The 22543-nt window shown below is 39.5% G+C and overlaps 4 protein-coding genes across 11 annotated transcripts in view; 3 read left to right on the top strand and 1 right to left on the bottom strand.

Moving 5' to 3' along the window:
- LOC117231286 (chitin synthase chs-2) overlaps positions 1-3571 on the top strand; it is a 34112-nt gene extending 30541 nt beyond the window's left edge. For 4 of the 8 annotated variants that reach the window (XM_033489600.1, XM_033489594.1, XM_033489601.1 and 1 more), the window contains 3 exons: positions 1028-1195; positions 1488-1716; positions 2259-3571. In XM_033489600.1, coding sequence (XP_033345491.1) covers positions 1028-1195; positions 1488-1716; positions 2259-2578 — 717 coding nt within the window. In that variant the 3' untranslated portion in view covers positions 2579-3571. The remainder of the gene's footprint in view (positions 1-1027; positions 1196-1487; positions 1717-2258) is intronic. The other 4 variants (XM_033489597.1, XM_033489596.1, XM_033489598.1 and 1 more) reach the window with 2 other exon arrangements.
- Positions 3572-4397: 826 nt separating this feature from the next.
- LOC117231416 lies at positions 4398-6088 on the bottom strand. Its single transcript, XM_033489848.1, has 4 exons — positions 5351-6088; positions 5066-5277; positions 4728-4831; positions 4398-4629 (listed from the first exon to the last, which is right to left on the bottom strand). The coding sequence occupies exons 1-4, from the start codon at positions 5544-5546 to the stop codon at positions 4449-4451; spliced, it is 693 nt and encodes a 230-aa protein (XP_033345739.1). The 5' UTR covers positions 5547-6088; the 3' UTR covers positions 4398-4448.
- Positions 6089-6154: 66 nt separating this feature from the next.
- Positions 6155-13422, top strand: LOC117231369 (mucin-2-like). Its single transcript, XM_033489757.1, has 3 exons — positions 6155-6274; positions 6484-13042; positions 13124-13422. The coding sequence occupies exons 1-3, from the start codon at positions 6155-6157 to the stop codon at positions 13420-13422; spliced, it is 6978 nt and encodes a 2325-aa protein (XP_033345648.1).
- A 155-nt stretch (positions 13423-13577) lies between these two features.
- Positions 13578-21690, top strand: LOC117231368 (mucin-2-like). The gene is made up of 2 exons (XM_033489756.1): positions 13578-20970; positions 21257-21690. Exons 1-2 carry the CDS (start codon positions 13578-13580, stop codon positions 21571-21573), a joined length of 7710 nt encoding a protein of 2569 aa, XP_033345647.1. The 3' UTR covers positions 21574-21690.
- The last annotated feature ends 853 nt before the right edge of the window (positions 21691-22543 follow it).

Below are 22543 nucleotides of genomic sequence, written 5' to 3'. Positions count from 1 at the left end.
AGAGGAGCACCACTAACGAGTTACCGTCAATGTAACTAAACGGTGGCTTATATGTGTATACATATGTGTCTCGAAAAGTGATTTTTAAACTGTATTTCCCACGGTGATCCTGATCGTACGAACGAATAGCTGACATAAAAATGATTGAAAAATGGAACGGTAGAAATTTTCCAATTAGTACCTTCACAAATTTTCCAATAAATATTTTTCAACGCTATTTAATAGAAATATTGAAATTAAGATTAAAAAATTGGAAAGCGTGACAGAGTTTTCATTAACACTTGCTTCCTAACAGCTATCGCTATGTACGTTCAGGAAATTAATAATTGTTATTTCATTACGAATTGCCAGTCGTAATTACATTTTGTATTTTACCGTATAAGTGACTGAAAAGTATATGGAGGCCTGAGAATCATAGAATTATACGTTAATTCCGCTATTTTGCATTAAAATAGTGTTCTGTGTTTATTGTTAGAAAAGACTCATTATGGTTCGTCGAGTCATGAAAACTTATCGCAGCAAAGAATAAAATTATAATCAGATTGTGAATGTTCGTGCACGTGTAAATTAACGTCGTTAAAAAAATAGAAATTAAATAGAAATTTCTTTCGTCCTTTCAATATTATAAACACACTTATGATATTATAAATAGCCTTATTTGGATACTTCGTGTATTCTTGGATATTATATCTATTCTGTACATTATTATTTATTTAAATTACCCGTAGATGCATAAAAATCCTCAATTTAAATGTAACTTAATTATTAAGAACCTAAATGGATGATATCCTTAAAAATCAGGAATATGTGATTAAATCCAAATTTCCAAAATCTTCACATACATCACTATGATTTTTAGTTCGCTATACATATATTCGTAATGAGGTAACAACGAAATACACGTTAATGAAAATTGTAACAATTGTGAATAGTTTTATGTGTTCTCTGTTTGCGATTTTATTTATATTTTGGCTTGTATTACGACTAATTTATTAATGTCTTCTCTAACAATGAACGTATTTCGTAGGTACACATTACGAAGGAGTATCTACAACTCGAGCCTATCGGTTTGGTGTTCGTGTTCTTCTTCGCATTGATATTAGTTATTCAATTCACCGCGATGCTGTTCCATCGATTTGGCACGTTCGCTCATATTCTAGCCAGCACCAGCTTAGATTGGTACTGTTGCAAGAAGGTTAGTGTTATCTACAATTGTTGGTGATAAAATTTTACTACAATTAGTTAGTATCAAAGATTTTCATTGTTCACATTATTCACGTCATTCTTTTCTATTAGTAATTAGTAATAGCTCCTATACAATTTTCCATTTTATCTTTTCTTTTTATTCTCATTTTCATAATGTTACAGTTAAATAGCGATTTGTTATAGTTATAGAATAATTATAGTCATTAATACAACCTTTAATACAATCTGTGTTTGTAATCGTAGTATAATCGTTTTTAAATCTTTTCTGTTTAATTCACCAGACCAAGGATCTATCGGAAGAAGCGTTATTATCAAAACACGCGGTAGAAATAGTCAGGGATTTACAAAGATTAGATGGCATGGAGGGTGATTACGAGGAAGGCAGTGGCAGCGGCCCGGGCAGAAGGAAAACCATAAGAAATCTTGAAAAAAGCCGAAGAAAAACGCAGGCAATCAATACGCTCGATGTCGCTTTTAGACAGCGATTCTTCAGTATGTCAGAGGGCAATGGTGTGTAAGATGTTTGTGCGAAATTTTTGCATTTATCATAAGAAGCTGATGGATTGGAAATTTAAATCGCGAAATACTTTACGACCTTCTTATAGATACAAAGATGCAAGAAATGAAATAGTAAACTAAGTACTTAATACTCGTTTGTGATCTGAAACTTCGTTTTATGAGTCCAAGGTCCAAGAAATGAAGAAAAATGAAATTGTAATATAATTATTTATTTTAGTTTTCTTATTTTTTTTTTTTTTGTTTCTTATTTCGAGTAAAACGTATCCAACTCTGGTCTTAAATGGAACAATGTCTCAGTTTATAATAGGTGCATGAATATTTTTCGATTATGCGTATACTTTTATTTACATACTTTTATATATACACATATTTTAATATTTGTATATCTAATGTTATATATATATCTTAATATTTCCACATATTTCCGTCTCTTCAGCAACTTTAAAATATGCCATGTAATATATTAAGGAAATTGTGCTGGTAATGTCTCGATTTTAGGATGAGAATATTCGTTGATTAATGTTTCAATTTAGGTCTGCCGAGGAACATGTCGACTAGAAGATCTGCAAAGGCTTTTAAGGCATTTGAAGGGCGCAGGAACAGCATAATGGCGATGAGGAGGAAGTCGCAGATGCAAACGTTGGGAGCCAATAACATTTACGGTGTGGCGGGCAATCCTTTAGGGATACAAGGTCGTCCCTCGAGAAGCAGTCAGATTTCTGTAAAAGACGTGTTCGAAGGACACGCTGGTCACACGAATTCAGCCTATGAACCTGACGAAAATACCGGAAGTAGCCTCAGACTTCATAATCTAGGTCAGAGCACGTGGAGAGATGCGAATACCAATATTTAATTGAAACGAATGAACGTAATTCGAACAAATTCTTCACGGACGTACGTAATTGTTGGAAAATATTAAAACTGACGAATTTTTTTACTTTATATCCTTATATAAAAATATTTGTTAGATGATCAACGACGATAACCATCACATACGTTTCCCGAGAAACGAGAAATGGCTACGCCTCCTTTGCTAAACATTACAAGCAATAAAATCGATTCCCATTTAAATTATAATATCATCACGCATTTAAGCGCTTCGTCTAGCAATTGTCTGTTAATTATCTGACTTTATATGACGTAAGAGCGAATAGAAAAGTACGAAAAGACTGCCTTCGAGTAGACTAATTTATGATGAAGTGAAATGGAACAGGGCCGTCTTTAAACTCTTTATTTATTTATTCGAAGAAAAAAGTGAACAAAGTTCCCTTCTTCTCTGAACGATAAAGAACAACGAAGAACAAAAGAAAAAAAAGATTACATAAGAATAGAAACTAGAAATTTAAATATAATAAGTTAGGAACTTTAATAGAATTAGATATAAATATTTGTTAAACTTGAACGAGTTAAAGACAGTCCTGAGGAAGAAAACGTTTTTTGTCTTCATTTTTATTCTTTTTATTTTATTTCTCTTTTTTTATTCGCGCTTAGATATTTAAGATAAACGAACTGACCGGCGAATAACGATATTTGTTAGTACAGCTACTGCCGTACGATGATTAAACGGTTTTAGAGAATAATTCTCTGTTTAGGTGTTAATTGAACGTAATAGCCTTGTTAGCTGATGTCGTATCAAACGAGTGTGACAGTAATCACAACGACGACAACGCTTACACTTCTTTCGTTCTTGTAAACGTGATATACCGCCGTTTATATAAATATACTTATTGTATTTAATAGATATACAATTCTTTTTGTACATATCGCGTGCGTATGTGTAACGTTAAGCCTGTAGAAAAATCGTGTTGGTATAAACATAAACGAAATAAAATTCGAACAATCAGCATTCAACTTCGAATTCATTTCATCCAATCGTTCTTCCATAGCATAATTCTACATTCTTTCCTGTACTTGAATAAATTACATGCTACATATACATGTATCTTTGGTTGGTGATTTAAAAGTAGAAGATGGATTATGGGATAAATGAAATCATAAAAGTATTCAAAATTATTGACCACATGACAAATTTTATTTCTTATAATAAAATAGATTTACCTTATACAGTTTGTTAGCGTTTACACATTTCTAAAGTTATTCTCTAACGGTTTAACAGTGATTTCTTATAAAACATGAGAAACGATTAGTCGGTTAGAATTTTGTATTCAAGTCAGATAACAATTTAAAACATACATAAAGTTCGCAGAGAATACTTTACAATGATTAACGATTATGTTGAAAATATGAATAAAAATTGTCTATTTTGAATTTCATTGAAAAAATACTATTGTGTGTTTAAAAAAAAAAATACGCAATTTCAAAGGCATATACGGATAGTACGAGACAAATTTGGGACGAGTTTGGTGTCGCCTCGGGGCGAGCCCGATTTGTCGGTTTTTTTGGCAAGATTAAAGATGCTCACAGATTCTATCTCACTTGGTTTGGACGCATACTGAACAACTTTGTCGAAAACTTCCCCTCGCTTGCTCGCCTAGCGTACTTTATTCATGACGCAAGACAGCAGTCTCGCGGATAAAGCGGGTTAGCTTCGTATTGTCTCTACATAACTTTGAAAAAATTATTAAGCAGAAAGAGAGAGGAATTATTAATTTCATATACAATGTAGCAACATTTTAAATAATTACAAGAAATGTATACGTTGCAATAAATGTATATGTAAATTAAGCAGATAGGAACAGAGAGGGAGAGAGAGAGAAACATTTTTATGACGTGCCAGCTTGTCGTAAAGCTTCCGTCATGCACATGACATAAGTTGCCATCAAGTAATCGTTAATGGTACGTCGCATGGTCCATCCTTGATAAAATCCTTCCGGAGATAGCGCCCAATTCGCCAGGAGCAGAGGATAATTTGCTACTACAGCGTAATTATTACCTACCGTATACCTGAATATCATGTCGAGAACCATGAATTAATCGTCTATTTATATACACTGAACAGTGTAATAATATAATTTGCAATTAAAGAAAACTGCTGCACTTACGCGAAACTCCCACCAAGAATTACCCAATTGAATATGTTAAGCCTTGATTCGTAGGTTGCTTTTGTTTCACTTGAATTATCGTAGAAACGTGACATTTCCATTTCCTGGAATTAAAATTCCAACACACGGTTCAATCTTGAAATATACTTTATATATAACCTGCAATCTTTTATTTAAAAAAAGTGTCTTTAAGTTAAACGAAATTTGTCGAAATAAAAAATTAACACATTCAAATAATCCATCGTGGATCGACGGGATCCACGGGATCTTTCAAACGACGAGTTAACGCGAACCTTTAAATTGCCGAAGAAATTTCGTGTAATATTTTACGAAACTACCTCTGTCTGTTTCTTCTTTATTCTGTACAGTTTGAACAAGTCTAAAATTGATAAGCTGGTTACAACACAGGCGCCGAGCGCGTAATATCCATGACAGGAGTACAAAGAATAAATTAAGCCGGCCATGCTCAAGGTTCGAAAGATCTCGTCTATAATGTTGAATCGTTCTTTGTTCCTTTCTTCCTCCAGCTGCATCATAAACGGATCAAACGCTGAAAGATACAAATTTATTGATTTTCGATTAATTGACTGTAAAACAATACACGAAATTGTTAAGCTACTTACTATAATCCTTAAAGAAAAGTTTGTACACAAGAACGATCAATGATCGAGAACCAATCATAGCGATACTGGCACAGGCACACGCAACGTGTGTTAATAATTTCGAATACTGAGCGTAAGAGTGTCTTATCAAGATGTAAATTGACGAACCGCATGTTAGCGTTAGATTCGTGCACGAAAAAATGGACTCCAATATCATAGCATAGCTTGCATTAAATAGAAGCAAGGATTAATTGATACATCTGTACATATACTAATATATGGTGCGGTTAAATATTTAAAAAAGTTCAAACATATTGAACGATGAAAAGTAGCACAAATAATTGTCATTAACCGATGATATTCGTATTGACATCGAAACACGATTAAAGGTAAATGTCACTTTTGTTTTTTATTACATAAGCTCTCTGTTATTAACCTTAATTGCTCATTACTCGAATGAGAATAATTTAAACAGCAATAAAAAAGTATTCCCTATTATCTCACATACCATTCAATTTTTTATCGTTCGTTGAAAATCGCTACTACATATCGTATCATGGACTGTGTATTATTTTTAAAAGGGTATCGATACATGCAACGAAACTAATTTATTCAGAAATCGAAAATAATCGATGGCACACGCGATCGAACTGTACCATGACGAAATTACTTACAATACTACGTTCGCGTGACAGTTCGTTTGACACGATGATACGCGACAGGATTGATAAGCATGCGTTAGAAAAGTGCGAGAATATCAATGAACGTGCGTGATATGACGCTATGCAAAATATATTTCTCATTGTGATTTGTAAGTTGATTGCGATGTACATGACAATAGCAGCAGAGAAAGTACGTGCAACTGTCAACATCACTGGAAATATTGATAACCATCCGGTTTACAGTAACAGTAACAATAGAGCTATTATAATGGAAGATAATACTGTAAGTACATGCAAAAAGTTTCGTCGAACAATTCAAAAGCGTTGCCATTAATATTTAACAAAATAAAACGTTATAATTTTTTATTTGGTAATTTCGAGAATACTTAATACGTCACGATCATAACCAATTGGCAACCGCTGTTAAAGATTACTGTCACGATCGAATCGCTACTGTCACTAAGAATATTAATTATAGAATGTTGATTATAGAACGTTAATTTTTATGCTACGGAAACAGTAAAAATATTGCAAGAAGATATTATAGTAAATAACGAACGAGTGACCTCGTATCATGCTGAGTGTACCGATTTATCAGCGATCCTCGAACAATGGCGGAGAAATATTAATTTACGGAACAATAGCAGTACAGTAGAAAAAAATTTCATTCGGATATCATCTAAGAACGATTTAGATTTAGTAAATATCGAAGAGACACGGTACAAATCGAAGTCTGTTCCTATGAAGGATCACGAAGTCAGTTATCCTTATCCTTTCACAGATTATATTCATCCCCGATTTTGCGCCGATTTTTCACCTATAAGTACTTATAGAAAGCCACACCATCGGCTTGTCAGGAATCTGAAATCAATTCCGGTCAATCATGAATCGAATGTAAGAGATGATCGTGAAAGAACAAAAAGGGCAAGAAGATGGTTAAACTCGTTCTTTCGTGGCAAGCGGAAAAAACTGAATCAGAGTTCTTCGATCGACGAATATTTTAAGTTAGAAGATCAATGGAATAAAACGCATTTATTGCCGAGATTGGTAGAAGCATCGCAGGCGCAACGAATTATCAATGAAACGACATCCGGCTCACCCACCACAAGTCAAAATTTAAATCTATATCAAATATTGAGATTACATTTGATCCCTAAGAAAACTACAGCTTTCGTTAAGAAAAGGAGAAAAAGGAATGTTAGGAATAGAAAAGACATAGATGAGAAAACAACGGATATTTATGAAAAAGAAATCCATGCGTACTCGGATATTATGCAGCTGCTACATACGACCAAATCGGATATTGAATCTCAGTTAACTTATAACACTGAACACCAAAGCGAAATAGATAGGTTACAGACAACTTTGAGCTGGTTAGATCAAATAGGAACTACAACTGTGTCTATTATAGATACGCATGGTGCGTATGAGAAAGAAAGTACTAAAGGGACTTCTACGTGGCACGGATATGATGATTATATTGGAACAATGGCAATAACGCCGAAAGAAACAATCAGCTTGTCCGAATCACAAATAACTACACGTACAACGACATATACGATAGGAAACATCCCCATTACCAACATGACTACGATGCCGTCGCCAGTGTTTGAAACAACTCCTACCAAGTCTATCATTACTCCAACGACAATGCCGCCATCGGCAACCGTGGAAACTACTATGCATGAAATTACTGATATTACAATACCATTACCAACGACAACCACAACCTTCCAACCAACAATTGCGAAAAAGGCTACAGAAGAAACTATAATTGCGAAGACATCGACACTTGAAACAACAACTATCACGCACGTAACTGTTAAAATGTCGTTACCAACGTCAGTCGAAACCACTACAAAAGAACAAATTGTTACAACGACACTCTTACGCGACATAACAACTACCATTCCCCTATATACCACTGCCATAACGTTGCCAACAACAATGACTAAAACCACTGCGGAAGAAACAACTATTACTACGACGGTATCAACATCTATATTTCCCATCATCACGAAGTTTACAATGTCGGATTACACAACTGTGGAAGCCACTGTAAAAGACACTTCTATTACTACAAAACCAGTACCTGAAACAACATCTAGCTTTCCTATTACCACCATGTCTACAATGTTGCCACTAACATCTGTGGAAACGATTGTGGAAGAATCTGCTGATACTACTACAGTAACCAGGCCCGAAATAACTACTATGATCGATACAACTACAACTACACAGTCGCTACCAACAAGTGTGGAAACCACAGAGTCAGAAACTACTGCGACTGCATCGCAGGCTCCTACGGCAACAATTATCTCCTCAATTACAGCCATTACTACAATGTCCCCTTCACCGACTGTGGAAACAACTATTGAAGTAACTGCAGTTATTACAAAACCTAGGATTGAAACAACTACACTCACACTGTCGCCCCCAACAACTGCGGAAACCACCGAGACAGAGATTACAATGGTTATACAACCGGCACCTGAAACGGCAACTATCTCCCCCACTACCATCACCACCACGACGTTCCCTCCAACAACTGTAGAAACAATTACGCAGGAAATACCTGCTACTACGACATCCAGCATTGCAACAACTACAACTCCAGCTGCGGTTACAACAACATTGTCGAGTCTGAAAGCTGCCGAAACAATTACCGAAAGAACACCTGCTACTACAACAACCAGCACTGCAACAACTACAACTCCCATTACGATTACAACCACACAGTCGCAACCAACACCTGCGAAAACAACCGAGAGAGAGACTGCAAGGACCACACAAACGGTTCCTGAAACGACAAGTATCACACCCATTACTACAACCTCCACAAGAACTGAGGAAACAACAACGGAGAAAACTCCAGCCACTACAACACACAGGAGTGTAACAATTACAACTACCGCTACGACTATAACAGCACCGCCGCCTTCTACAACTGTGGAAACAAGAGTGGGAGGAACTACTGTTTCTATAATAGCCACACGTAAAACAACTACGACTGCTCTCACGACTATAGATACACCGAAGCAACCTACAACTCTGAAAACGACAATAGAGGAAACTGTCGTTACTACAACAACCTGGATTGAGAGAGCTACCACTCCCGTCACGACAACAGCCACACCGTCACCTCCTACAAAAGTAGAGGAAACTACTATTTCCGCAATAGTCACGCCTGAAAAAACTAGCACACCGATCACGACAACAGCCACGCCGTCGCCTTCTACAACTCTGAAAACAACAACGGAGAAAACTGTCGTTACTACAACACCCTGGATTGAGACAGCTACCACTCCCATCACGACGACAGCCGAACCGTCACCTCCTACAAAGGTGGAGGAAACTACTATTACTACAATAGCCAGGCCTCAAACAATTAGCACTTCGGTCGCGACTACAGCCACACCGTCACCACCTACAACTGCGGAGGAAACTACTATTACTACAATAGCCAGGCCTCAAACAATTAGCACTTCGGTCGCGACTACAGCCACACCGTCGTCTCCTACAACTATGGAAACAACAATGGAGGCAACTGTCGTTACTACAACACCCTGGATTGAGACAGCTACTACTCCCGCCACGACTACAGCCACACCGTCACCACCTACAACTACGGAGGAAACTACTATTTCCGCAATAGCCACGCCTGAAACAACTAGCACATCTGTCAAGACAACAGCCACACCGTCGCCGCCTACTACTGTGGAAACAACCATACTGGAAACTGTGGTTACTACAACACCCTGGATAGAGACAACAACCACACCCCCCACGACTGCAGTCACAACTTCGCCTCCTACAACTCTGGAAACAACTGTGAAGGAAACTACAGTTTCTACAACAGCCACGCCTGAAACAACTACCACTGCCGTCACGACAATAGCCACACCGTCGCCTCCTACAACTGTGGAAACAACCATAGTGGAAACGGTGGTTACTACAACACCCGGGATAGAGACAACTACCTCACCCCTCACAACTGCAGTCACAACATCGCCTCCTACAACTGAAGAATCAACTGTGGAGGAAACTACTGTTTCTACCATAGCCACGCCTGAGACAACTACCATTGCCGTCACGACCATAGCCACACCGTCGCCTCCTACAACTGTGGAAACAACCATAGAGGAAACTGTGATTACTACAACACCCGGGATAGAGACAACAACCACACCCCCCACGACTGCAGTCACAACTTCGCCTCCTACAACTGTGGAAACAACTGTGAAGGAAAGTACAGTTTCTACAACAGCTACGCCTGAAACAACTACCACTGCCGTCACGACAATTGCCACACCGTCGCCTCCTACAACTGTGGAAACAACCATAGTGGAAACGGTGGTTACTACAACACCCGGGATAGAGACAACTACCTCACCCCTCACAACTGCAGTCACAACATCGCCTCCTACAACTGAAGAATCAACTGTGGAGGAAACTACTGTTTCTACAACAGCCACGCCTGAAACAACTACCACTGCCGTCACAACCATAGCCACACCGTCGCCTCCTACAACTCTGGAAACAACCATAGAGGAAACTGTGGTTACTACAACACCCGGGATAGAGACAACAACCACGCCGCCCACGACTGCAGTCACAACTTCGCCTCCTAAAACTGTGGAATCAACTGTGAAGGAAACTACTGTTTCTACAATAGCAACGCCTGAAACAACTACCACAGCCGTCACGACGATAGCCACACAGTCGCCTCCTACAACAGTGGAAACAACCATAGAGGAAACTGTGGTTACTACAACACCCTGGATAGAGACAACTACCACACCCATCACGACTGCAGTCACAACTTCGCCTCCTACAACTGTGGAATTAACTGTGAAGGAAGCTACAGTTTCTACAACAGCCACGCCTGAAACAACTACCACTGCCCTCACGACAATAGCAACACCGTCGCCACCTACAACTGCGGAAACAACCATTGAGGAAACTGTGGTTACTACAACACCCGGGATAGCGACAACCACACCCCCCACAACTGCAGTCACAATTTCGCCTCCTACAACTGTGGAATTAACTGTGAAGGAAGCTACTGTTTCTACAACAGCCACGCCTGAAACAACTACCATTTCCGTCACGACCATAGCCACACCATCGCCACCTACAACTGTGGAAACAACCACAGAGGAAACTGTGGTTACTACAACACCCTGGATAGAGACAACTACCACACCCCTCACAACAGCAGTCACAACATCGCCTCCTACAACTGAAGAATCAACTGTGGAGGAAACTACTGTTTCTACCATAGCCACGCCTGAGACAGCTACCATTGCCGTCACGACCATAGCCACGCCGTCGCCTCCTACAACTGTGGAAACAACCATAGAGGAAACTGTGGTTACTACAACACCCGGGATAGAGATAACTACCTCACCCCTCACAACTGCAGTCACAACATCGCCTCCTACAACTGAAGAATCAACTGTGGAGGAAACTACTGTTTCTACCATAGCCACGCCTGAGACAACTACCATTGCCGTCACGACCATAGCCACACCGTCGCCTCCTACAACTGTGGAAACAACCATAGAGAAAACTGTGATTACTACAACACCCGGGATAGAGACAACAACCACACCCCCCACGACTGCAGTCACAACTTCGCCTCCTACAACTGTGGAAACAACTGTGAAGGAAAGTACAGTTTCTACAACAGCTACGCCTGAAACAACTACCACTGCCGTCACGACAATAGCCACACCGTCGCCTCCTACAACTGTGGAAACAACCATAGTGGAAACGGTGGTTACTACAACACCCGGGATAGAGACAACTACCTCACCCCTCACAACTGCAGTGACAACATCGCCTCCTACAACTGAAGAATCACCTGTGGAGGAAACTACTGTTTCTACAACAGCCACGCCTGAAACAACTACCACTGCCGTCACAACCATAGCCACACCGTCGCCTCCTACAACTCTGGAAACACCCATAGAGGAAACTGTGGTTACTACAACACCCGGGATAGAGACAACCACACCCCCCACAACTGCAGTCACACTTTCGCCTCCTACAACTGTGGAATTAACTGTGAAGGAAGCTACTGTTTCTACAATAGCCACGCCTGAAACAACTACCATTTCCGTCACGACCATAGCCACACCGTCGCCACCTACAACTGTGGAAACAACCACAGAGGAAACTGTGGTTACTGCAACACCCTGGATAGAGACAACTACCACACCTCTCACAACAGCAGTCACAACATCGCCTCCTACAACTGAAGAATCAACTGTGGAGGAAACTACTGTTTCTACCATAGCCACGCCTGAGACAGCTACCACTGCCGTCACGACCATAGCCACGCCGTCGCCTCCTACAACTGTGGAAACAACCATAGAGGAAACTGTGGTTACTACAACACCCTGGATAGAGACAACTACCACACCCATCACGACTGCAGTCACAACATCGCCTCCTACAACTGTGGAATCAACTGTGGAGGAAACTACTGTTTCTACAATAGCCACGCCTGAAACAACTACCATTTCCGTCACGACCATAGCCACACCGTCGCCACCTACAACTGTGGAAACAACCATAGAGGAAACTGTGGTTACTGCAACAACCTGGATAGAGACAACTACCATACCCATCACGACTGCAGTCACAACATCGCCTCCTACAACTGTGGAATCAACTGTGGAGGAAACTACTGTTTCTACAATAGCCACGCCTGAAACAATTGCCACTGCCGTCACGACAATAGCCACACCGTCGCCTCCTACAACTGTGGAAACAACTGTGGAGGAAACTACTGTTTCTACAATAGCCACGCCTGAAACAACTACCATTTCCGTCACGACCATAGCCACACCGTCGCCACCTACAACTGTGGAAACAACCATAGAGGAAACTGTGGTTACTACAACACCCTGGATAGAGACAACTACCACTCCCCTCACGACTGCAGTCACAACATCGCCTCCTACAACTGTGGAAACAACTGTAGAAGAAACTGCTGTTACTACAACACTCGTTCCCGGAGCATCTACTACTGTAATAGTTACTGGTATGTTAGTAATTAAATCTTTTATGTTTGTACAACTTTCGAAAGGAGTGCTTCTAAATGAAATTCTAAATGAATTTTCAGTTTCTGCAACTGCGGAATTTATTAGTGAGATCTTAATTTCAGCGGTCCCAATATTATTGACGACAATAACTGAACGAAAAATACCAATAACTGCAGAGTTTTCTACTGAAAGTGTTTCATCCGTTATGGAAATACCACTAACCGCGGAAACTTTGTTAGAATTTACCACAGAGCCTTATCCCGAGACTTCCGAGATTTATGTATTTTCTTCTACCACAATATTTACACTTCCTTCATTGCCGACCGCATCAGAAGTTATAACATTATTCACTACAACTGAAATAGTAAGTTGGAAATGAATTTTATTTTATTTCTAAGACATCCAATATCCGATGTGATGGCATTAGACAGGCAATCGTATTTATATTTTTCTAATGAAACTTTTTGTGTGTGTTCTCTAACTACTAAAGTTAGTTTATGTAACGATTTTAAACTATCTATGTAGGCTACGCCAATGGAGACATTTGTACTTACAACACCATCTGAAGAGACATTGCCAGTAACTGAACTGGTTAGTATGTTCGAAACTTATCATGAATTAGAATATGAAGAGGAATATAAAGAAGAAGAAGAAAAAGAAGAAGAGAAGGAAACTGCAAGGCCGGAATGGTACGAGTACGAAGAGACCACGAAGTTACTAATTATAACATCATCTTCTCTGTCGTGGTATAAAATCACAACTGCACCAATTACAGCAATTACAACAGCATTTACGAGAGCAAGTACAACTGAAACAACTATGATAACTTCAGAATTTACCACGATATTAAAGGTTACAGCTACGAAATTACCTACAACTAAATTTACTCCTACTGAAAGTACAGTCATTACTACGGAAAGTGTACGGCTCACTACTGAGAGCTCTATCACCGAGAATACTACTACTGCGGTTGAGACCACTACCAGGGTACTTTTACTAGTTACTACGAAGAGTACAGCTACAGAAATTTTACCAATTACAACTAAGCGTATTGCTACAGAAATAGTTCCAACTGCGACTGAAAGTATCACCGCAATTTATGTAACCACGACATCAATAGAAACAACAACTATACCTATCACAACACTAAAAATGATTACAAGATCGTCCACTACTGAAACTGAAACGACATACCATGCTTTAGTTGAAATTACAACACCAATTACTAAAATTACAAATATTACAACCCCATACATTACTACGGAAAGTACTACAACGAAATCTACTATTGTAACAGTAGAGACAACGCCTGTCGTTGTAACAACTGTAATAACCGTTCCTCCATCAACTGTTACTACAATTACTTTGCCCACCACTCAAGTAACAAATATTACCACGGAAACACAATATATCACAACTGAAACTATCACAGTTGAAATTCCTGTAACAGCAACAACTGTACCAACCGTAACAAAGCTAATAACGGAAACCATCCCGTCTATTACGATACAATTTACGTTTCCTACGATTGAAGTTACCAAAATTACTAAGAAAACACCATTCATCTCTACTGAAACACCATCGATAACAATAACAGAAATGACTCCAATTACTGTAACTACAAAGACAACTGAAACAACATTTCTTGTCCAAGTTGAAATTACTACGCCTACAGTCCGAGTCACAAATGTTACCAGAGAGTTCGTGCCCACTACTACAGAAACACCTGTGGTGACAACAACTGAAACGACTCCGATTTCCATTACTACCGAGACAACGGAAACAACACTTGTTGTTGAAGTTGAAATCACGTCGCCTACAATCGAAGTCACAAATGTCACCACAAAGGCCGTGTCCTCTACCACTGAAACACCTGTGGTGACAACAACTGAAACAACTCCAATTTCTATTACTACCGAGACAACGGAAACAACACTTGTTGTTGAAGTTGAAATCACGTCGCCTACAATAAAAGTCACAAATGTCACCACAGAGGCCGTGCCCACTACCACTGAAACACCTGTGGTGACAACAACTGAAGCGATTCCAATTCCTGCCACTACAGAGACAACAGAAACGACATTTGCCCTTGAAGTTGAAATTACCTCGCCTACAATCCGAGTCACAAATGTTACCACAGAGTCCGTGCCCACTACCACTGAAACAACTGTGGTGACAACAACTGAAACGACTCCGATTTCCATTACTACCGAGACAACGGAAACAACACTTGTTGTTGAAGTTGAAATCACGTCGCCTACAATCGAAGTCACAAATGTCACCACAAAGGCCGTGTCCTCTACCACTGAAACACCTGTGGTGACAACAACTGAAACGACTCCAATTTCTATTACTACCGAGACAACGGAAACAACACTTGTTGTTGAAGTTGAAATCACGTCGCCTACAATAAAAGTCACAAATGTCACCACAGAGGCCGTGCCCACTACCACTGAAACACCTGTGGTGACAACAACTGAAGCGATTCCAATTCCTGCCACTACAGAGACAACAGAAACGACATTTGCCCTTGAAGTTGAAATTACCTCGCCTACAATCCGAGTCACAAATGTTACCACAGAGTCCGTGCCCACTACCACTGAAACAACTGTGGTGACAACAACTGAAACGACTCGAATCCCTATTACTACCGAGACAACTGAAACAACATTGTCTGCTGGAGTTGAAATTTCCTCGCCTACAGTTGAAGTCACAAATGTCACCACAGAAGCCCTGCCCACTACCACTGAAACACCGGTGTCGACAACAACTGAAGCGATTCCAATTCCTGCCACTACAGAGACAACAGAAACGACATTTGCCCTTGAAGTTGAAATTACCTCGCCTACAATCCGAGTCACAAATGTTACCACAGAGTCCGTGCCCACTACCACTGAAACAACTGTGGTGACAACAACTGAAACGATTCCAATTTCTATTACTACCGAGACAACGGAAACAACACTTGTTGTTGAAGTTGAAATCACGTCGCCTACAATAAAAGTCACAAATGTTACCACAGAGTTCGTGCCCACTACCACTGAAACAACTGTGGTGACAACAACTGAAACGACTCGAATCCCTATTACTACCGAGGCAACTGAAACAACATTGTCTGCTGGAGTTGAAATTTCCTCGCCTACAGTTGAAGTCACAAATGTCACCACAGAAGCCCTGCCCACTACTACTGAAACACCGGTGTCGACAACAACTGAAGCGATTCCAATTCCTGCCACTACAGAGACAACAGAGACGACATTTGCCCTTGAAGTTGAAATTACCTCGCCTACAATCCGAGTCACAAATGTTACCACAGAGTCCGTGCCCACTACCACTGAAACAGCTGTGGTGACAACAACTGAAACGATTCCAATTTCTATTACTACCGAGACAACGGAAACAACACTTGTTGTTGAAGTTGAAATCACGTCGCCTACAATAAAAGTCACAAATGTTACCACAGAGTTCGTGCCCACTACCACTGAAACAACTGTGGTGACAACAACTGAAACGACTCGAATCCCTATTACTACCGAGACAACTGAAACAACATTTACTGCTGAAGTTGAAATTTCCTCGCCTACAGTTGAAGTCACAAATGTCACCACAGAAGCCCTGCTCACTACCACGGAAACACCGATGCCGACAACAACTGAAGCGATTCCAATCCCTGCCACTACAGAGACAACAGAGACGACATTTGCCCTTGAAGTTGAAATTACCTCGCCTACAATCCGAGTCACAAATGTTACCACAGAGTCCGTGCCCACTACCACTGAAACACCTGTGGTGACAACAACTGAAACGACTCGAATACCTATTACTACCGAGACAACTGAAACAACATTTACTGCTGAAGTTGAAATTTCCACGCCTACAGTTGAAGTCACAAATGTAACCACAGAGACCCTGCCCACTACCACTGAAACAATTCCAATCACCGTTACTACAGAGACAACTGAAACAACATTTGCCGTTGAAGTTGAAATTACCTCGCCTTCGGTCGAAGTCACAAATGTCACCACAGTGACCCTGCCCACTACCACTGAAACAATTCCAATTCCTGTCACTACAGAGACAACTGAAACAACATTTGCCGTTGAAGTTGAAATTACATCGCCTTCCGTCGAAGTCACAAATGTAACCACAGAGACCCTGCCCACTACCACTGAAACAATTCCAATTCCTGTCACTACAGAGACAACTGAAACAACATTTGCCGTTGAAGTTGAAATTACATCGCCTTCGGTCGAAGTCACAAATGTCACTACAGCGACCCTGCCCACTACCACTGAAACAATTCCAATTCCTGTCACTACAGAGACAACTGAAACAACATTTGCCGTTGAAGTTGAAATTACATCGCCTTCGGTCGAAGTCACAAATGTCACTACAGCGACCCTGCCCACTACCACGGGAACATTTCCAATTCCTGTCACTACAGGGACAACTGAAACAACATTTGCCGCTGAAGTTGAAATTACATCGCCTACAGTCGAAGTCACAAATGTAACCACAGAGACCCTGCCCACTACCACTGAAACAATTCCAATTCCTGTCACTACAGAGACAACTGAAACAACATTTGCCGTTGAAGTTGAAATTACATCGCCTTCGGTCGAAGTCACAAATGTCACCACAGCGACCCTGCCCACTACCACTGAAACAATTCCAATTCCTGTCACTACAGGGACAACTGAAACAACATTTGCCGCTGAAGTTGAAATTACATCGCCTACAGTCGAAGTCACAAATGTCACCACAGAGGCCCTGCCTATTACCACTGAAACAGTTCCAATTCCTGTCACTATAGAGACAACTGAAACAACATTTGCCGTTGAAGTTGAAATTACATCGCCTTCGGTCGAAGTCACAAATGTAACCACAGAGACCCTGCCCACTACCACTGAAACAATTCCAATTCCTGTCACTACAGAGACAACTGAAACAACATTTGCCGTTGAAGTTGAAATTACATCGCCTTCGGTCGAAGTCACAAATGTCACCACGAAGACCCTGCCCACTACCACTGAAACAATTCCAATTCCTGTCACTACAGGGACAACTGAAACAACATTTGCCGCTGAAGTTGAAATTACATCGCCTACAGGCGAAGTCACAAATGTCACCACGGAGGCCCTGCCTACTACCACTGAAACAGTTCCAATTCCTGTCACTACAGGGACAACTGAAACAACATTTGCCGCTGAAGTTGAAATTACATCGCCTACAGTCGAAGTCACAAATGTCACCACAGAGGCCCTGCCTACTACCACTGAAACAGTTCCAATTCCTGTCACTATAGAGACAACTGAAACAACATTTGCCGTTGAAGTTGAAATTACATTGCCTTCGGTCGAAGTCACAAATGTAACCACGAAGACCCTGCCCACTACCACTGAAACAATTCCAATTCCCGTTACTACAGAGACAACTGAAACAACATTTGCCGTTGAAGTTGAAATTGCGTCGCCTTCGGTCGAATTCACAAATGTCACCACGGAAACCTTGCCCATTACCACTGAAACGCCGATGCTGACTACAACTGAAACGATTCCAATTCCTGTCACTACAGAGACAACTATTACAGTAATATATCCTGTTACAACCGAGGTACCCACACTTGTGAAAGTAACAGAGGCCTTATCGCCGATAACGGGTCATTGGGAAATTAATATGACTAGCCCTTATGTAAATGAAACAATTGAAATTTTGACCACTGAGTTGACTGTAGAAACAGCTAAAACGACTGAATTTACTATAACATCAATCATGTCCCCTATCGTTACTACGACCGAAGCAGAAGTATATGAAATATATGAGGAAACAGTTCCTAAAGAAGAATACGAAGAAAAGGATGAAGAGGCGGAGGAGGAGGAGGAAGAAGAGACATTCAGTCCACCTTGGTACGACTATGTAGAAGAGAATATAACGACGACGACGCCAAAAATTGAAACACCTACGAAAGAAATTATACGAATAGAAGTTACAATTATCAAAGAAGAACTAAATATTACAACTCCCTTTGTGACTATTCCTGAAATTGTATCTACTACTTTAACTCTATTATTTACTGAGGAAACAACATTGAAAAGTCCAGCTATTGAAACAACGACAGAGGAATCCATTGGGATAGAAATAACTAAAAAGTCTAATATCACTACTTTGAAGTATACGCTGCCTCCAACTTTGAAATTCACTACGGAATATTTGCCAATCGATTATTTGGAAGAAAATATTACGAGACCGGCGAAAGTTACAACACTCATACCCATGACTTCTACAAAGGTATCGAATATTACTAAAGAAAAAGTTAGCGAGCTACCTATTTCTCCTGCATCAACAACACCTATGGTGACACGTACGACGAATCAAGAACAAAAGAAACAACGCCAAGAGGAAAAGAAAGAAGAGTTGATAGAAGAACTGAAACAATTAGAACAAACTGCGGAAATAATTATAGATAGAGAGAAAAAGCTGGATACAGAAGAGAAAGAATGGGAAATGAATAAGGCAAGACGAATGCACGAAATCTTCCAAAAGCAAAAAGAAATGAAAGCCGCTTATGAAACCAAGTCTTCTTCAACAACTGGAACTGAACGTGTCAATGGAGAAACGCCAGTTTTACCCGAAGCAACACCTCCGGTTAATGCTACGGCCCTCCAAACTGATGTTGTTCCAATGAAACCAGAAATGACAATACATCCTGCAATGACGACAGAAGATGAACTCGAGGCAGAAGTTGAAGACCTGAAGAAGAAATATTCCGAAAAAGAGAAATGGCTGGAGGTACGAGAGAAGAAATTATTAGAAAGAGAAAAGAAGCTTCAGAAGGAGAAAGAAGAATTCGAGAAGAAAATAAAGGAAATGGAGGAGAAATTAGCGAGGGGGGAAGAAATTTCATTCACCACGGAACCCTATTATGAAGAACCAATGCGTACGACGCCATCTTTCTCGCAGGTACCACCTACAGAGAAAACGACAATTGAAATTCGAGAAACAACAGTAGCGGAACTTATAAAAGAGACTAGTGTGAGAAAAATCATCACACAGTCTCAGGAGGAAGAAGAGGAAGAAGAAGAACACGAAGAACGGGTGAAAGTAAAAGACACGACGAAGATGTGTTTGAATGTTTTAAAGTCAAAACCTTTGGAAGAACAAGCTGAAGGTTTAGTGACAGGAAAACTTTGCTTACCGTTCAGTCCAGATAAAGAGCAGAGAACAAAGATCAGTGGACTGCACCTTAAAGAACACGAATGGACTGAAAGTGCATTTACGAAGGGTCATGAAGAATCGCAGACAGAATTGGAGAAGCAGGAGAATCGATTTAAACGAAACATTCCTCAGAGAGAGAATGTTTGTCCTGAATTCCTGATTAATCAATTTACTAATGAAAATGAAGATATAAAGACGCAGATTGAGCAGCCATTTTCCAAATATGGAAATCGTAGCTTTCGGCTTACGAATATTTTCATGATCACCGAAGCGTCAAAGACTACTGAGAAGAGTTATTGGAAAATTAGTAGTAACAGATATAAGGTTAGATCTATGTTGCAAATTATTGATGTTGAAGATAAAGAGAATGAGGAAGACGATGAAATAATTGTGAAAAGAGATGAAACAGGTGTTGAAAGTTGTTATTACGAGGATCAAGTCGAAAGAAATCCGAGACAAGACGAAAGCACTTCCCCAGGTACAACGGAAAGTACAGATGATGAAATCGAGGAGGAGACTGTAAAATCCGAGATTGAATCGAGCAAAGATAATTCGTTCAAGAATGATGCAGATAGAAAAACAGAATCTGTTCCGGAGAAGGAAACGTATAGTAAGGAAGACGAAGTGGAGGAAGTAACCGAAAGCCAACGTATTAAGGAAAAACCAAGTGAAAGAAAGTACAAAGATAAAGATAAAGAAAAAGACGGTAAAGGTGAGATAATTTAGCAGACCAAAAATGTAATAGACTAAGCAGTTTTAATATATTTCATTAAATTAAACGGAATATTTTCAAATTAAGTCACATAACAAATATATGTATTTAGGAAAAGAAGAATTTTTCTAAATATCCCTCTCCAAATATTCGTTTTACATGCCAAGAAAACGCAAAACATTTACTTACTAATAATATCGTTATATTTCCATTATTATTTATAATAAGGCTAGTACGAGTTTGTGCACATTTATCTTATTCAAACATTATTCACTCTGATTTTCAGGTAAAGAAAAATCGAGACAGACACCTGGTCCGGAATGGCCAACGGAAGCTTTAACCGCTTATCACGTAGGTGGTACTAAAATCTGGATGTTAGAGTATCCAGAACGCGAGTTTTCGGAATTGAAGGAAGGCGAGCAAGATGTGGAAAACGTCGGAGAACGACCACTCGAGGCAACGACTTGCTACTATGTTATTCTTGAGAACGAGGAGGGCAGTATCGAAAATCCCGAGAAAGATTACGATAAAGAAAATAGCTTTGAATCATCCTTGAAAGAGTATATTCCAAATGCAAACGACCAATATCCCAGGTACAGATAAATCCTGAAGCAAAAAATCAGCAAGAAAGATACATAAATTTCACGATAAAAAAATCTGCTGTTAGGGAAGAAGTGAAGAATTACCATTTTTTTAACTACAATACTTCATTCTCGATAAAATACATACAGTGACTCACAAAAATATTTGAGTATCGACATAATATGTTGAGAGCAAGTTTCTATAAGTTTTCAGATACTTTCATGTGCCACTGTACATAATATGTATTTATCAGAAGCACCAAAAAAGAATAACGAAAAAGCATAAATCAGTAAAATAGCAGTAAGATGTAGCACGTAATGCTAACAAGTTGTAAAATTTGTATATATGTATATATATGTAAAAGAGTATATTAATAAATTTAATTAGAAAATTCATTTTAAACAGATAACAATTTCAATCGATTAATGACAGAATTTGCAATGGCACCATCGCTATTAATTCGTTAAGCAATCAGTTTGATTAATTTTTTGGTAGCAACCGCACTGGCCGCAGATCTCTAACCGGAAGTTCACAGTGGTTCGTAAATACTCGGACTGACAATGGAGTATCTTCGTCAAAAGTTTACCTTTGGCCAGATCGTTTCGTCGACCGTTTTATTTTTTAGTGGAATCAAAAAAGATTTTATGAAATAACATTGTACAAATAACAAGTCTGACACTAACGTAATCTATTCTTTTTGCATTGGAAAGAAATTCCCCTAATATTAAATCGAATTTATAATTTATCGATATATTGTAAACGTGGAATTTATACTTATTTAAAGAAAGTTCTAATACGACGAAGAAGAATTAAGAAGCGTCAATGGCACATTTATCTCTATTTAATAGTACCCCTACACTCCTATAATATTCCTACGATATTACGTACATTGTACATTCATCAGAGATCATTTTGATGCTACATAGTAAAGGTATCGCATTAAGTATTCGCATGGCCATACAAGAAGTCTATTACTGAATTTAGATCTAGT

The sequence above is a fragment of the Bombus vosnesenskii genome, unplaced genomic scaffold (assembly GCF_011952255.1).
Source record: "Bombus vosnesenskii isolate JDL3184/JDL3185 unplaced genomic scaffold, Bvos_JDL3184-5_v1.1 scf7180000013272, whole genome shotgun sequence".
Taxonomy (NCBI): domain Eukaryota; kingdom Metazoa; phylum Arthropoda; class Insecta; order Hymenoptera; family Apidae; genus Bombus; species Bombus vosnesenskii.
This window is presented reverse-complemented; position numbering and strand designations above follow the sequence as displayed.

What these genes read in the sequence shown, in the direction of transcription:
- LOC117231416 (XM_033489848.1), bottom strand. Translation starts at nt 5,546, where the DNA reads ATGATATTGGAGTCCATTTTTTCGTGCACGAATCTAACGCTAACATGC. An exon ending in ACTTTTCTTTAAGGATTATA is followed by an intron (nt 5,278 to 5,350) that starts GTAAGTAGCTTA and finishes TGTATCTTTCAG; the next exon opens with CGTTTGATCCGTTTATGATG. An exon ending in ATTCTTGGTGGGAGTTTCGC is followed by an intron (nt 4,630 to 4,727) that starts GTAAGTGCAGCA and finishes CATGATATTCAG; the next exon opens with GTATACGGTAGGTAATAATT.
- LOC117231369 (XM_033489757.1), top strand. Translation starts at nt 6,155, where the DNA reads ATGTACATGACAATAGCAGCAGAGAAAGTACGTGCAACTGTCAACATC. An exon ending in TTATAATGGAAGATAATACT is followed by an intron (nt 6,275 to 6,483) that starts GTAAGTACATGC and finishes TGTTGATTATAG; the next exon opens with AACGTTAATTTTTATGCTAC. An exon ending in TACTACTGTAATAGTTACTG is followed by an intron (nt 13,043 to 13,123) that starts GTATGTTAGTAA and finishes ATGAATTTTCAG; the next exon opens with TTTCTGCAACTGCGGAATTT.
- LOC117231368 (XM_033489756.1), top strand. Translation starts at nt 13,578, where the DNA reads ATGGAGACATTTGTACTTACAACACCATCTGAAGAGACATTGCCAGTA. An exon ending in TAAAGAAAAAGACGGTAAAG is followed by an intron (nt 20,971 to 21,256) that starts GTGAGATAATTT and finishes TCTGATTTTCAG; the next exon opens with GTAAAGAAAAATCGAGACAG.